We start from the raw sequence: 14,506 nt of genomic DNA, 5'->3' as shown, positions 1-14,506 counted from the left end.
CTAGCTTTCTGAGATTAGATCAATTTAAATCTTTATTGTAGTTGAATTGATTTGTTTTTCTGAAAACAGCCTAATTAAGGAGATATGAAAATACAATTTCCATTACTGTTGTTAAAAAAACTGCTACCACCTAATCAGTGCTCCTTACTTTCTATTAGATTGTTTTTAAGATTTACCGCATTTTAACTATAATGAATCTACATATAAATTATTTTCTTTTTCTGGCTTAAGCTTCATAGTGCTCTTTGAATTGGGTAATTCTTATTTTTCTACAACTATGAAAACTTCTCACCGATTACATGTTGAATTTCATTACTTCTCTTATTCTCTATATTCTCTTATCATATGAATTCTGTGTTCATCGCATAGTGTCACTCTTTTCTTGGGTATCACCAGCAAGATGTCTTAGACCACCACCACTTGCTCCTACAATTGTCCCCCCGTAAAGATGTTGCATTCTTCGTTTTACCTTTTTGATACACCTTGGCTACCACACTTGTTCCTTCAATTTAGAGACAGAAACTCTCAAAGTTGATATTTAGTCCCTGGCTAGAATAAGGTGTGGGAATAGCAGACATTTCAGAGGTTCTTGTTTTTGTCCCCTGACCCACTGATTGAGGGAAGGATGCAGAAATAGTCGACAGTTGTGGGATCTTCATTTTGGCTGTGATGGCTTGCTTGTCCCTCCCAATCCCTTCTGTTATATTTCTGATTGGTATAGACTACCAAATCAGTTTAAGCTTTTTTCACCCTTGGAGGTTCGAGTCTTAGTACCAATGTGTGATTAATCAATTAATATTTAAACACTGAAAATTATTTTGTAAATAGGAAGGAATACTATTTTATGTATATATTGTTTAATTCCCATTTTATTATAGGCTTATATAATGATGATTTGAAAATAATTTGAAATATCTGAGCATTGCCAATGAAGTTAATTTTATTCCCTTAATTAAACTTTAGTTACAGATCTAAAATACTGATTCTTTTGAGTGTATCTTAAGTGTATTATGTAACAAACAAAATAATCACTAATAGAGTGATTACAAGCTAATCATCACATGAACCTTTATACTTATTTTAATATAATAATTATGTGAGTTAAATCATTTTATCATTATTCTCTACTAGTCTATATATCCAGTTGGATATATACTTTGATACATTTTAAAGTTGTATAATATTAATTTTAATAAATATTCAAGCTTACAACAATTTTGCAGATGACAAAGACAAAATTTCTGATATAATTGAAAATACTGAGACATTTTCTATTACAACCAACAGTATGGTAAGCATAACTCAATGTATCAATATAAAATCACCAAAATAAAAATAACTTGAACTATTTTGAAAATATATGTCTATAAATGTTTATAAAAAATTAAATTTTGAAAGAGCACTGGCCACGAATTATCTCTAAAAGATTAAAATGTATTTTATAAATGCATTTTTTTCTTTTAAAATCTGAAATTTGCCCATGAGAAGAGAGTTCAATGGGACAAAGTTTAGAAATTCAAATTCAAAAATTTAATTTATGACAAAGATGACATTTGGTATCAGTGCAGAAAGATGAATTATTTAATAAATGGAAAGAACAACTAGGTTTTTTTTTATGGTACGTGCCCTAGTGGGAACTGAAGCCAGGACTCCCTGGCCCACAGGCCGTCGCTCCAACTGCTGAGCCAAACAGGCCAGGGCCAACTAGGCATTCTTTTTTATTTTTTTGTTACAGATATTTTACCTTTTTTACCCCATTGGCACCCCCCTCCCCACCCCACCCCCGCCCCGTCCCCGGCTTAGTTGTCCAAGTCCATTGATCATGCATATAAGTTCTGTGGTTTATCTCTTCCCACCCCCCCACCCCCTCTTCTGAGGAATGTCAGTCTGTGCCCTACTTCCATGTTTCTGGGTCTACTGTATTCCTCAGACTGTTATGTTCATTATATTCCGTATATAAGTGAGATCATGTGGTATTTATCTTTTTCTGCTTGGCTTCTTTCACTTAGAATAATACTTTCCAGGTCCCTCCATGTCATCTCAAATGATAAGAGATCTTTCTTTCTTACCGCTGCATAGTACTCCATTGTGTATATGTACCATTCATCTACTGATGGACACTTGGGCTGTTTCCAGATCTTAGCTATTGTAAATAGTGCTGCTATGAACATGGGGGTACATATATTCTTCCTGATTGGTGTTTCAGGTTTCTTAGGGTATATTCCTAGAAGTGGGATCACTGGGTCAAATGGAAGTTCAATTTTTAATTTTTTGAGGTAACACCATATTGTTTTCCACAGTGGCTGCACCAGTCTGCATTCCCACCAGCAGTGTATTAGAGTCCCCTTTTCTCCACAGCCTCGCCAACACTTGTTGTTTGATGATTTGATGATGGCGGCCATTCTGACAGGTGTGAGGTGATACCTCATTGTTGTTTTAATTTGCATCTCTCTGATGATTAGTGATGTTGAGCATTTCTTCATATGTCTCTTGGCCATTTGTATGTCCTGTTTGGAGAGGTGTCTATTCAGCTCCTCTGCCCATTTTTTAATTGGGTACTTTGTCTTCCTTTTGTTGAGTTGTATGAGCACTCTCTATATATTGGAAATTAACCCCTTATCTGATACATCGTTGGCAATGATGTTCTCCCATACAGTGGGTTGCCTTTCCATTTTGATGATTGTTTCTTTTGCTGTGCAGAAGCTTTTTAGTTTGATGTAGTCCCATGTGTTCATTTTTTCCTTTGTTTCTGTTGCCTTAGGTGATGTATCAGTGAAAATTCTGCTCCGTATGATGTCCAAAATTTTGATGCCTACATTTTCTTCTAGGATTTTTATGGATTCACGGGTCACATTTAAGTCTTTTATCCATTTTGAGTTTATTCTTGTGTATGGTGTAAGTTGATGGTCTAGTTTCATTTTTTTGCATGTAGCTGTCCAATTTTCCCAACACCATTTATTAAAGAGGCTGTCTTTTACTCCACTGTATGCTCTTGCCACCTTTGTCAAATATTAATTGAGCGTATTGCTTTGGGTCCATTTCTGGGTTTTCAGTTCTCTTCCACTGGTCTATATGCCTGTTCTTGTGCCAGTACCAAGCTGTTTTGGTTACAGTCGCTTTGTAGTATAACCTGATATCTGGTATTGTGATCCCACCTACTTTGTTCTTCTTTTTCAAGATTGCTGTGGCTATTCGGGGTCTTTTTTGGTTCCATATGAACTTTTGAAGTATTTGTTCTAGTTCTATGAAATATGTCGTTGGTATTTTGATGGGGATTGCATTGAATCTATAGATTGCTTTGGGTAGTATGGACATTTTAATGATGTTAATTCTTCCAATCCATGAACAGGGTATGTGCTTCCACTTTTTTTTATATCTTCCTCTATTTCTTTTTTCAATGACCTGTAGTTTTCTGCAAATAGGTCCTTTACTTCTTTGGTTAAGTTTATTCCTAAGTATCTTAATTTTTTTGGCGCGATGGTAAATGGGATTGTTTTTTCAGTTTCTCTTTCTGTGAGTTCATCATTGGTGTACAAGAATGCCGTCGATTTTGTATCCTGCTATTTGCCAAATTCGTTTATTAAGTCTAGTAGATTTTTGATGGAGTCTTTAGGGTTTTCTATGTATAATATCATGTCATCTGCAAATAATGACAGTTTCACTTCCTCCTTTCCAATTTGGATCCTTTTTATTTTTTTCTTCATGTCTGATTGCTGTGGCTAAGACTTCCAGTACAATGTTAAATAAGAGTGGCAAAAGTGGACATCCCTACCTTGTTCCTGTTCTTAATGGAAATGTTTTTAGTTTCTGTCCATTGAGTATGATGTTGGCTGTAGGTCTTTCATATATGGCCTTTATTATGTTGAGATATGATCCCTCTATCCCACATTGCTGAGCGTTTTTATCAGAAATGGGGGCTGGATTTTGTCAAATGCTTTTTCAGCATCTATTGATACGATCATGTGGTTTTTATTCTTCATTTTGTTTATGTGGTGTATCACATTTATTGATTTGCGAATATTGTACCAGCCTTGCATCCCTGGAATGAATCCCACTTGGTCATGGTGAATAATTTTTTTGATGTATTTCTGGATCCGATTTGCTAATATTTTGTTCAGGATTTTGGCGTCTATGTTCATCAGGGATATTGGCCTGTAGTTTTCTTTCTTCGTAGTGTCTTTTTCTGGTTTTGGAATTAGAATTATGCTGGCCTCATAGAATGTGTTTGGAAGTCTTCCTTCTTCTTGAATTTTTTGAAATAGTTTGAGGAGAATGGGTGTTAGTTCTTTTTTGAATGTTCGGTAAAACTCCCCCGTGAAACCATCTGGGGCTGGGCTTTTGTTTGCTGGGAGAGTCTTGATTACCTCTTCAATTTCCTTAGTTGTTATTGGTCTGTTCAAGTTTTCTATCTCTTCCGGGTCCAGTTTTGGAGTCTGTGTGTTTCTAGAAATTTGTCCATTTCGCTTAAATTGTCGAATTTGTTGCCAGTTGTTCATAGTAGTTGTTAACGATCTTTTGTATTTCTGTGGTGTTGGTTGTTACTTCTCTTTCATTTCTGATTTTGTGAATTTGGGTTCTCTCTCTTTGTTTCTTGGTGAGCCTAGCTAAGGGTCCATCAATCTTGTTTATCTTTTCAAAAAACCAGCTCTTTGTTTCATTGATCCTTTGAATTGTTTTTTTGGTCTCTATGTCATTTATTTCTGCTCTGATCTTTACTATTTCCTTCCTTCTACTTGCTCTGGGGTTTTCTTTTTGTTTGCTTTCTAATTCTTTAAGTTGTGAGGTTAGACAGTCAATTAGAAATTTTTCTTGTTTTTTGAGGTAGGCCTGTAGTGCTATGAACTTTCCTCTCAGAACTGCTTTCGCCGCATCCCATAGATTTTGTGTTGTTTTGTGTTCATTGGTTTCCAGGAAGTTTTTAATTTCTTCCTTGATCTCCTCGGTGACCCATTCATTGTTTAATAACATGCTATTTAGCCTCCATGTGTTGAAATGTCTTTGCATGTTCTTGTTGCAATTGATTTCTAGTTTCATGCCATTGTGATCTGAGAAGATGCTTGATATGATTTCAATCTTCTTGAACTTGTAGAGATTTAGTTTGTGTCCTATCATGTGGTCTATCTTTGAGAATGTCCCATGTGCACTTGAGAAGAATGTGTATTCTGTAGTTTTGGGGTGTAATTCTCTGTAGATATCTATTAAATCCATTTGGTCTAGTGCTTCATTTAGAGTCTCTGTTTCCTTGCTAATTTTTGCCTAGAGGATCTATCCAGTGCTGTCAACGAGGTGTTGAAGTCCCCTGCTATGATTGTATTATTGTCGATTTCTCCTTGGAAGTCCTCCAGAAGATTTTTAATATATTTTGGTGCTCCTATATTGGGTGCATATATGTTTATCAAGGTTATATCTTCCTGTTGGATAGATCCTTTCAGTATTATGTAGTGGCCTTCTTTGTCTCTAGTTATGGTCTTCATTTTGAAATCTATTTTATCAGATATGAGAATTGCTACCCTAGCTTTTTTTTCCTTTCCATTTGCTTGGAAAATTTTTTTCCATCCCTTCACTTTCAACCTATGTGATTCTTTTGTTGTGAGGTGGGTCTCTTGGAAACAACAGATAGATGAGTCATGCTTTCTTATCCAATCAGCTACTCTGTGTCTTTTTATGGGAGCATTCAATCCATTTACATTTAAGGTGATTATTGATATGTACTTATTTATTGCCATTTTTGTTTAGTGTGGTTCCATTTTTCTTCCCATTTCTACTGCTAATTACAGAAGTCCTTTTAACATTTCTTGCAGTGCTGGCTTGGTGCTAATGTATTCCCTTAGCCTTTTTTTGTGTCTGGGAAGCTCTTTATTTGACCTTCTATTTTGAATGATAGCCTAGCTGGGTAGAGTAGTCTTGGATTCAGATCCTTGTTTTTCATGACCTTGATTACTTCATGCCATTCCCTTCTGGCCCGTAGTGTTTCTTGTGAGAAGTCAGCTGAGAGCATTATGGGGGTTCCTTTGTAGGTAATCTGTTGCTTATCTCTTGCTGCTTTTAGGATTCTCTCTTTGTCTTTAATTTGTGGCATTTTAATTACTATGTGTCTTGGTGTGGGCCTGTTTGGGTTCTTCTTACTTGGGACTCTCTGTGCTTTTTGAACTTGAATGCCTTCTTCCTTCACCAAATTAGGGAAGTTTTGTCTCACTATTTTTTTTAATATATTCTCTGTCCCTTGCTCATTTTCTTCTTCTTTGGGGACTCCTATGATGCGAATATTATTACGTTTCCAGTTGTCCCACAGTTCTCGTAAGCTGTCTTCCTGTTTTTTAATAGTTTTTTCTTGTTGGTTTTCTCATTGGTTGATTTTTTTCTACCCTGTCTTCTCATTCACTGATCCAGTCCTCAGCTTCCTCTACTCTGCTTTTTAAACCTTCCAATGTGTTTTTCATTTCTGATATGTCATTTTTTATCTCTTCTTGCTGGTTTTTAATTTCCAATTGGCTTATTTTCAGTGTCTCTATGTCCTTACTCATGCTGTTCAGCTTCCTCAAGATCATGGCTTTGAATTCTAGCTCTGTTAACATGCCTAATTGCTCCACATTGGTCTCATCTTCAGTAGAGGTCTCTTGCTCTTTCATTTGGCTTCTGTTTCTGTGTTTCACCATTTTGGCTATCACTGTGGGCTTTGGAGCCTGTCAAGTTTTCCCTGTGGGTGTTGGTGTTCTGCTGTTTGTGGCTCCCTCTCCTATGTTTAGATGAGGGAGGGAGGACCCACGTTGAACACCACTGTCAAGTCTTACTTTCCTGGTTAAAGTTGCCAGCCCAGGAAACGTACTGTTATCCTCAAGCTTTTTGCCTGAGGCTAGCAGTCCAGGTTACTTGAAGAGTTTTGGGTTGTCAGTTGATTGAAAAACTCCCTCAGGTGCTCAGCACAAGGGGCTTTCATGAAGGTGGGGCAGATACTGGTTGTTAATGAGCCTCAATTAGCACTTCAATGGCCCACAGGGTGGGGTTGGATCTCTGAGCCAGGGGCTGCTGCCTCTCCTCAGAGCCCTGGGAAGGAGCAATGTGGCCACCTCCGCAACTGCTCTGGGTGCCCTACAAATCCCGAGTGTCCCCACGCAGTTCCAATCCAATCTGCCCTCCCTCTGCCGGAGCCCAAGGTGAGTGGCTGTGGCTGTTTTAGCCTCTGTCCCGGCTGCGCTGTGGAGCCGCCTGGGAGTGTGACCCGAGGGCGCTGCTACCAGCTAAGGCCGCTGCCGAGCTGCCGACCGTGGGCTCCCAGCCCCGTCTCGCGCCTTCGCAAGCCTACCGGGATGGAGTCAGTGTCCCTCGTTGTATGGTCCTCGCAAGCTGCTTTTCTGTTGCTTTTTCCCGTCAATTTGTCTGTGTTATAGTTGTAATTCCAGTTTGGTTCTGGGAGACGGTCTGTGTAGCTCCGTTCACTCTGCCGCCATTTTTCCTCCCCCCCAACTCGGCATTCTTAATAAAAAATAATGTAATTGGCCTTTCTCAATCCTTATAAAAGAAATCCTTTTTTTGTTTTTTGTTACATGCCCCTAGTGGGAACCAAACCCGGAACTCTCTGGTCTGCAGGCCGATGCTCCAACTGCTGAGCCAAACTGGCCAGGGCAAAGAAATCATTTTTTCAAGGATTAGCTTGAAGAAAGAAATTTACAAGGATATGTAAATGGAAGGCTGTACTGTGTTCATGAATAGGAATAATTAACATTGTTTAAATGACCATTCTACCTAATGCAATCTACAGATTGAATGTTGTCTGTATCAAAATACCAATGGCATTTTCTATAAAACTAGAACAAATAATTAAAAAGTTTACATGAAACCACAAAAGACCCTGAATAGACCAAGCAAACTTGAGAGGAAAAAAACAGAATTGGGAGGTATCACACTACCTGATATCAAACGTACTACAAGGCTACACAGTAATCCAAACAGTGTGGTACTGGAATTGACACATAGATTAATGGGACAGAATAGAACCCAGAAAAAATAAACCCACGTTTATATGGTCTTTCTATGACAAGCAGACAAGAATATGCAATGTGATAAAGACAGATTCTTCAAGAAATGGTACTGGGAAAACTGGTCAGGTACAAGCAAAGAAATGGAATTGGAACACTTTCTTACACCATATACAAAAATCAATTCAAAATGGATTAAACACTTTAATGTAAGACCTGAAACCTTAATCCTAGAAGAAATGTATAAGCAGTAACTCTCTGACATGTCTCTTAGCAATGTTTACTCAGGCTTTTTGGCAAGGAAAACTAAAGAAAAAAATAAACAAATGGCACTAGCTCAAACTAAAAAGTGCACAGCAAAAGAAATCATGAACAAAACAAAAAGACAACATACTGAATGGGAGATAATATCTGCTAATACTTCCAATAAGGGGTTGATAGTCAAAAAAATATATAGAATTCGTACAGCATAACTAAAAAAAACAAAAAAACAAAACCAAAAACACACAAAACCCCCCACCAAATAATCCAATTAAAATGAGCAGATATTTCTCAAAAGAGGGCATACAGATGGCCAATAGACATATGAAAAGGTGCTCAAAAACACCAATCATCAGGGAAATGCAAATCAAAATCAAAATGAGATATCGCTTTATACCTGTCAGAATGCTTATTATTAATTAATAAATAAAAATATTATTGAGAATGGAGAAACGGGAACTCTTGGGCACTGTTGGTGGGATTGTAATTTAGTGCAGGCACTACTGCAAATAGTATGAAGTTTCCTTAAAAAGTTAAAAATGGAAATATCATATAACCCAGAAATTCCACTTTTGGGTCTTTAGCTGAAGAAATCCAAAACACTAATTTGAAAAAATGCAGGGTAGGGGATTGGGTGAAAAAGATGAAAAGTACTAACTACAAATTGTCAGTTATAAAAATAGTCATGAGAGTGTTAAGGAAATATAGTCAAGAATATTGTGATAATTATGTATGGTGTTGGATGGGTACTAGACTTATTGGGATGATTACTTCAAAAGGTATATAAATGTCTAATCACTATGTTGTACACCTGAAAGTACTACAATATTGGATGTCAACTGTAACTGGAAAATAATGTTTTAAAAAATTGTAAAGGAAAAAATAAAAGACATGGAAGAAACTTAAATGCATATTGTTAAGTAAAAGAGGCCAGTCTGAAAAGACACTATATGATTCCAACTATATGGCATTTTGAAAAATGCAAAAATAAGCAGACAGTAGGACAAAAATGTTTGCCAGGGTTTCAGAGAGATAAGGAAATGAGTAGGTGGAGCACAACGCACTTTTAAAGTGTTAAAATAATTCTGTATGATACTATAGTGGTGGATATGCAACCTCATGCATTTATACAGTAAATTTGAGGATTTCAGGGCTGATAGAGGAAAAATATAAGACCACCAGGTGGCAGTAGCACACAATAAGCTTTTATTTGAGCAGCACTTGACAGGGATGCATAGGTGGCCGTCCTCCAGGCATGAGACCCTCAGAGGCACACAGAGGGCCAAGGGCCAGGGAACTCCCGGGGAGACACGGGTTGGAGAGGGGAGTACAGCCATTCCATAGCACCGGCAGGTTTGAGAGCGCCGAAGGGAGCAGTGGGTTGGGGTGTTTACAGTACGGGGTTCAGTCTGTCAATGACCAGCAAATGTTGGGTGCAGTTTCATAAGGTATGCAAAGCAGGCAGTCATTAAATAGCTAAAATATGTCTGTGTGAGGTACATTTACAACAATTGGATGTGTAGCTAATGGGCCCCAGCCTGCTTTAAAGACAGAAGCAACATGGGGCCAATATACAGGGGCCTCTGGGGCTCATTTATGTAACAATTGGTTAAAAAACAGAGAATTGTACAACACAAAGAGTGAACCTTAAGTAAACCTGGACTTTATTAATAATAATATATTAATATTAGTCCATTCATTGTAATAAATGTACTATATCCACGTAAAATGTTAATTATAGGGGAAATTGGGAGGTTTAAGGAAGACAGAATGGGGTTATATGAGAACTATGTACTTTCTGAACAATTGTTCTAAAATCTAAAACTGCTCTAGAAAATAAAGTCTAGTAAAATTTTAAAAAGTTGACGAAGAGAAAAAGAAGAACGTGTGTGTGGCAGGGTGTGTGTGTGTGTGTGTATGTGGTGTGTGTGTGTGTGCACGCATTGGATTTTAAATCCACACACTAGAAGTAAAAGACAAGACAAAAATAACCATCTGCGTTTCCAAAATATATGGATATGGATTCATTAACAAGTCATTTAATTTATCGACAATGAATTCATTAGCAAGTCAATAAACTGAATTATAAGCTGGTCAGATATATGTGGAACAGTTATAACAGATCAAACATTGATTTTTAAACTTGAAGAGTTCTTGAAAACCCACAATACTGAAGATCAACAATGCAAAGGAGACATGCAGGTATTCAGAGAAAAAGAAATACAATTTTTTACAAAGATACTCAATTTCACTCTAGTCAAGTGGTAAAATACAAGCACTGAGATTCATTTTTCATCGGTGACTTTGGAAAGACAAAGAGCTCTGAAACCTGGAATACCCGTAACGTCTGAAATGGGGACACCACCGGCAAACACAGGTGCTGTGGCGGAAACGTAGGTTGGTAACTATTTCAGAAGAACATTTGCAATATGATAATGAAATAGCACATAACCTTGGCCAGCAGTTCTACTCATAGGGACATTTCCTACGTATGTTCTCACAGGTTTTATCAAAACACATGTGCAAAACACATGTGTTTGTGGAAGCATTACTTTCATCAAAGACGGATACCAGAAAAAATGTGCATCAGTAAGACTGCTGCCGTTTAACAAGTAACTTTACTAGAAAATTTAAGTTTTATGCCATTTGTTGTCTCAGGCTTTTCTTCTATTCATCTCTAACTAAGCTATATTCATTCCTGCTTTGCATAGATCCCCTTACAAAAGCAAATTTTATCACCAGCCTATTCCATCCTTCCTCGTCGGATGCCCACTGTACTGATCGCTCACAGGGGTCCCAGCGTGGATCCGTGTCCTGGACCACCTCCTCACCGTGTAAGTGAGGTGTAAACTGAGTCTCTTCAATATGAATGTTGGGTTCTCAAGGACAAGAACTAGGTCTTCTTTACTTGCTTCTTCTCCCAGGAATTTAACACAAATCCAGGTACATAATAAGACCTAATTTTTCCCAAACATAAGCTGGATCCTATCGACACATCCTCATTCCATGACTATGTGCTAAACCTGAGGAACAATGGTCAAAAGAGCTGGACCCTTGCTTTTGTCTGGGCCTTGCTCCGTCTGCATACCTGATGCTGCGTTGCTCATACAGAGAGGGCCGTACCTGAACTGGGTGCTGTCATCTGGAGGAGGAGCATGATCCCCAAGTACCTGCTCAGAGACCGTCCTTTTGTTTCCATCACACCTGTCATAACAAGTGAGGAGGATTAGAAACAGCAAACACAGGAGTAAGAATTTCTAGAAATCACCTATTTTTAACATCTTTTTTTCCCTGCAGTAATGAACTGTTCAATAGTTTTTCCAGAAATTGTTGTAAGAGTTCCAGTTATTTGAATATCAAAGAAACGGTTATGGATATAAGAATGTCCAAATCTGTAGAGAATTTTTATGAGTTTATGAGTTAAACTGATGACATATGTCTGAGAGAATGCTCTGGAGAATAACAGTTTTGCAGCTTCTTTTACGCATTTGAAATTAAGGAGGGGATGTAAGGAAGAAAGGTTGCATGACGGTGGGCAGAAGCAAGGTGGGGACTGGATCACAGGGTAGCTAACGAGATTGTGAGCTCCCCTGATGTTTGCAGCTGATTTCAAAGGTGTGTTAACCTGGATACACAGAAACAGTGGACAGAGCTTCCTTATGGCGAGATAAACCTTTTACCAAAAAGTTATATACCTGGGGTGCGACCACCCACCATGACCTGTGCAGTTAGGAATTTATGATCAGATGAGCTTGTGTGAGGTTACTTTCCATAGAGCCTCTCTTTGTTGTCCACACAGTGAATGATTTTCTGGTACACATCTTTCCCATGCGGTACTTGGCATCCTGTGCTTTTATGTGCTAAATCAGGCAAAGCATTTTTTAAATTTTTGAATGGATTTTTGAGAGAGAGGGAGACTGGTTGCATTACTAGGTACTGGTGAATAACATGCATGAGAATAATATTTTCTTTATGCCTGATCAAAGCAGACTCCATAAATCAAGCCCAACATTTGCTGTGACACAATACTGCAGAGTGAGTTTCAAATGACCCACAAAAAAAAAAATGAGAAGATTTTCCCTAGAGGTGACTGAGACCTCTGTTCACACCATCGCACTAGTCTGTAAATATATCCATCAAGTCCCTTAACATGTAGGGACGGAGTCCTCCCAGAAGGCACAAGGAAGAGGAAGGGATGGAAGAAGTGATGACCATCTATGAAGAGAGCAGGGATCCTAAGTCTAACACTTACCGGTGATCCGGAGCAGCTCTCTGTTGTCCCTAGAGAGTGACAATGCCAGAGCCAGCAGACTACTTAACACAGCTCTCTCTCACTGCTGCCCTCCGCCTCCGGGCACCTCCTCTGCCGCCTGGTCCTCGGGTCCTTTCCAGGGGAAATTCCGAGAAGACTGGCTGTTCCAGTCCGTGGGTAGAAGTCTTTGTTCAGCTGCAGCGATCGCACCTGGCGTCGCTATACCAACGCCACAAGTACTAACAGGACTTGCCTCACTCTGAAAGGAAGCAACACACAATCTGATTTTTGTATTTTGTGTAATCTGTGATGAATGAAAGGGCCATGATAAAGAATTTGTTTTGAATGCTGTACTGTACTCAGAAAGGAAAGAAACTGGAGAAACATAAAAATACACTAAATTCAGATCGCCCTTCAAGGAGGTGATGATGGCTAAGAGGAGTCTTGAGATAACAGCCACAGTAAGCCTATTGAAGAAGAGGAGAGAGGTGCTGAATAGGTTTTCCAGGCTGAGGGAGCGACAGCTTGAAGGCATTTGAGAGAAAATGTTAAATTCAGAAACTTTATGTCGTTTACTGCAGCTGCAATGGAGATGTGATCGGGAGTGAGGTGGATGAGCTGTACAGAGAATTGTAAGAAATATATGTAATACCTACTTAGTATATGTATACACACACATATATATACCTAATCCTCATGTAATGTAGATAATATACATACATGAGTATTAGAATATGTAGCTACATATATAAGCATATACATGAGTGAACATATGTATATATTTATAAAGAATTGTACATATTTTTGTATATATGCTTGCATAAATATAAATATATATCCATATATATTTTATGCATATGCATACATATCCTAATGGTGTATATATGTACTATATATATGTGTGTGTAAGTGATGATATATATATGTATACATGTCTATACATACACATATGACTATGTTTATACATATACAAACATATGGACTATAAAGCACATAAGGATGTATGTGAGATAATATATATATATATATATATACTTCTCATATACATATGTAAACCAATAATCAGGGACAAGTAGAATGAAAACTTAAAGCAGCTTCATCCACATTGTAGTACGTATTAGTACTTCATTTCTTTTCATGGGTGAATAGTAGTCCATTTCTGAATACATGTTTTTTTAAAGTATTAACTCATTTACAAACTTTATTGTTCTCATCTTTTTTTTTTTCATTTTAACCCTGCATTCCTCATTATAGTGATGTTCTTTTATAAAATTTGAGATTATAATTAACATATAACAATGTATAAGTTTAAGACCTATGTTTATTTGATACATTTCTATATTGCAATATGACTACCACTGTAGCATTAGCTTTATCTCTCTCACAACTGTCATTTCTTTCTTGTGGTGAAAATAATTAAGATACGGTCTCTTAGAAACTTTGAAATTTATATCACAATTTTGTTGACAATAAATAGCTATGTTGTGCATTAGATCTTCAGAACGTATTTATCTACCATTGCAAGTTTGTACCCTTAAATAATATCTCCCCAATTCTCCAAACCCTCAGTCCCTGCTAACCACCATTCTATTCCATTTCTATTAAGTTGTTTTTTTCAGATGTCATTGGTATATTCTAAAAACGATTGAATTGTGCAACCAGGTTGGAAACTGTCTTCATAGCTGACGGGTATTTCTGACATACTCTTAGATTTTCTCAGGGCTTGTGACAGGCAGCACTTGAGAGGCAGCGGGATGGAGCTTTCTCAGTTGGGAGTACTGGGAAAGGCACCGAGGGCATCACAGATGCTTTTAGCTCGCTGTTCAGTGACTGTCGTCATGCTCCAGTTCTGAGCATGGGAGTGCACTGACACAGGAACAAGTTTCACCTTGCAGAGAAGTGGCTGGGTGTGCTGTTATCTCCATCTGCTGTGCAGGTGAGGCGAGCCCTTGCTTCTCTGTCCGAGTCCGAGCTGCAGGGGGTGGATGGCAGAACTCTGCTCTAAGCAACGCATGAG

General features: G+C 38.0%; 1 protein-coding gene across 1 annotated transcript in view; it reads right to left on the bottom strand.

Annotated features, from left to right (window-relative positions):
- LOC118626777 (selection and upkeep of intraepithelial T-cells protein 1-like) overlaps positions 1–14,506 on the bottom strand; it is a 57,239-nt gene that overhangs the window by 26,450 nt on the left and 16,283 nt on the right. The window contains exon 3 of the mRNA XM_036256799.1: positions 11,326–11,441. Coding sequence (XP_036112692.1) covers positions 11,326–11,441 — 116 coding nt within the window. The remainder of the gene's footprint in view (positions 1–11,325; positions 11,442–14,506) is intronic.

Source organism: Molossus molossus, unplaced genomic scaffold, assembly GCF_014108415.1.
Source record: "Molossus molossus isolate mMolMol1 unplaced genomic scaffold, mMolMol1.p scaffold_m16_p_12, whole genome shotgun sequence".
In the NCBI taxonomy this organism is placed as follows: Eukaryota; Metazoa; Chordata; class Mammalia; order Chiroptera; family Molossidae; genus Molossus; species Molossus molossus.
Note: the sequence above shows the minus strand (reverse complement) of the source record. Positions and strands in the feature narration are given on the sequence as shown.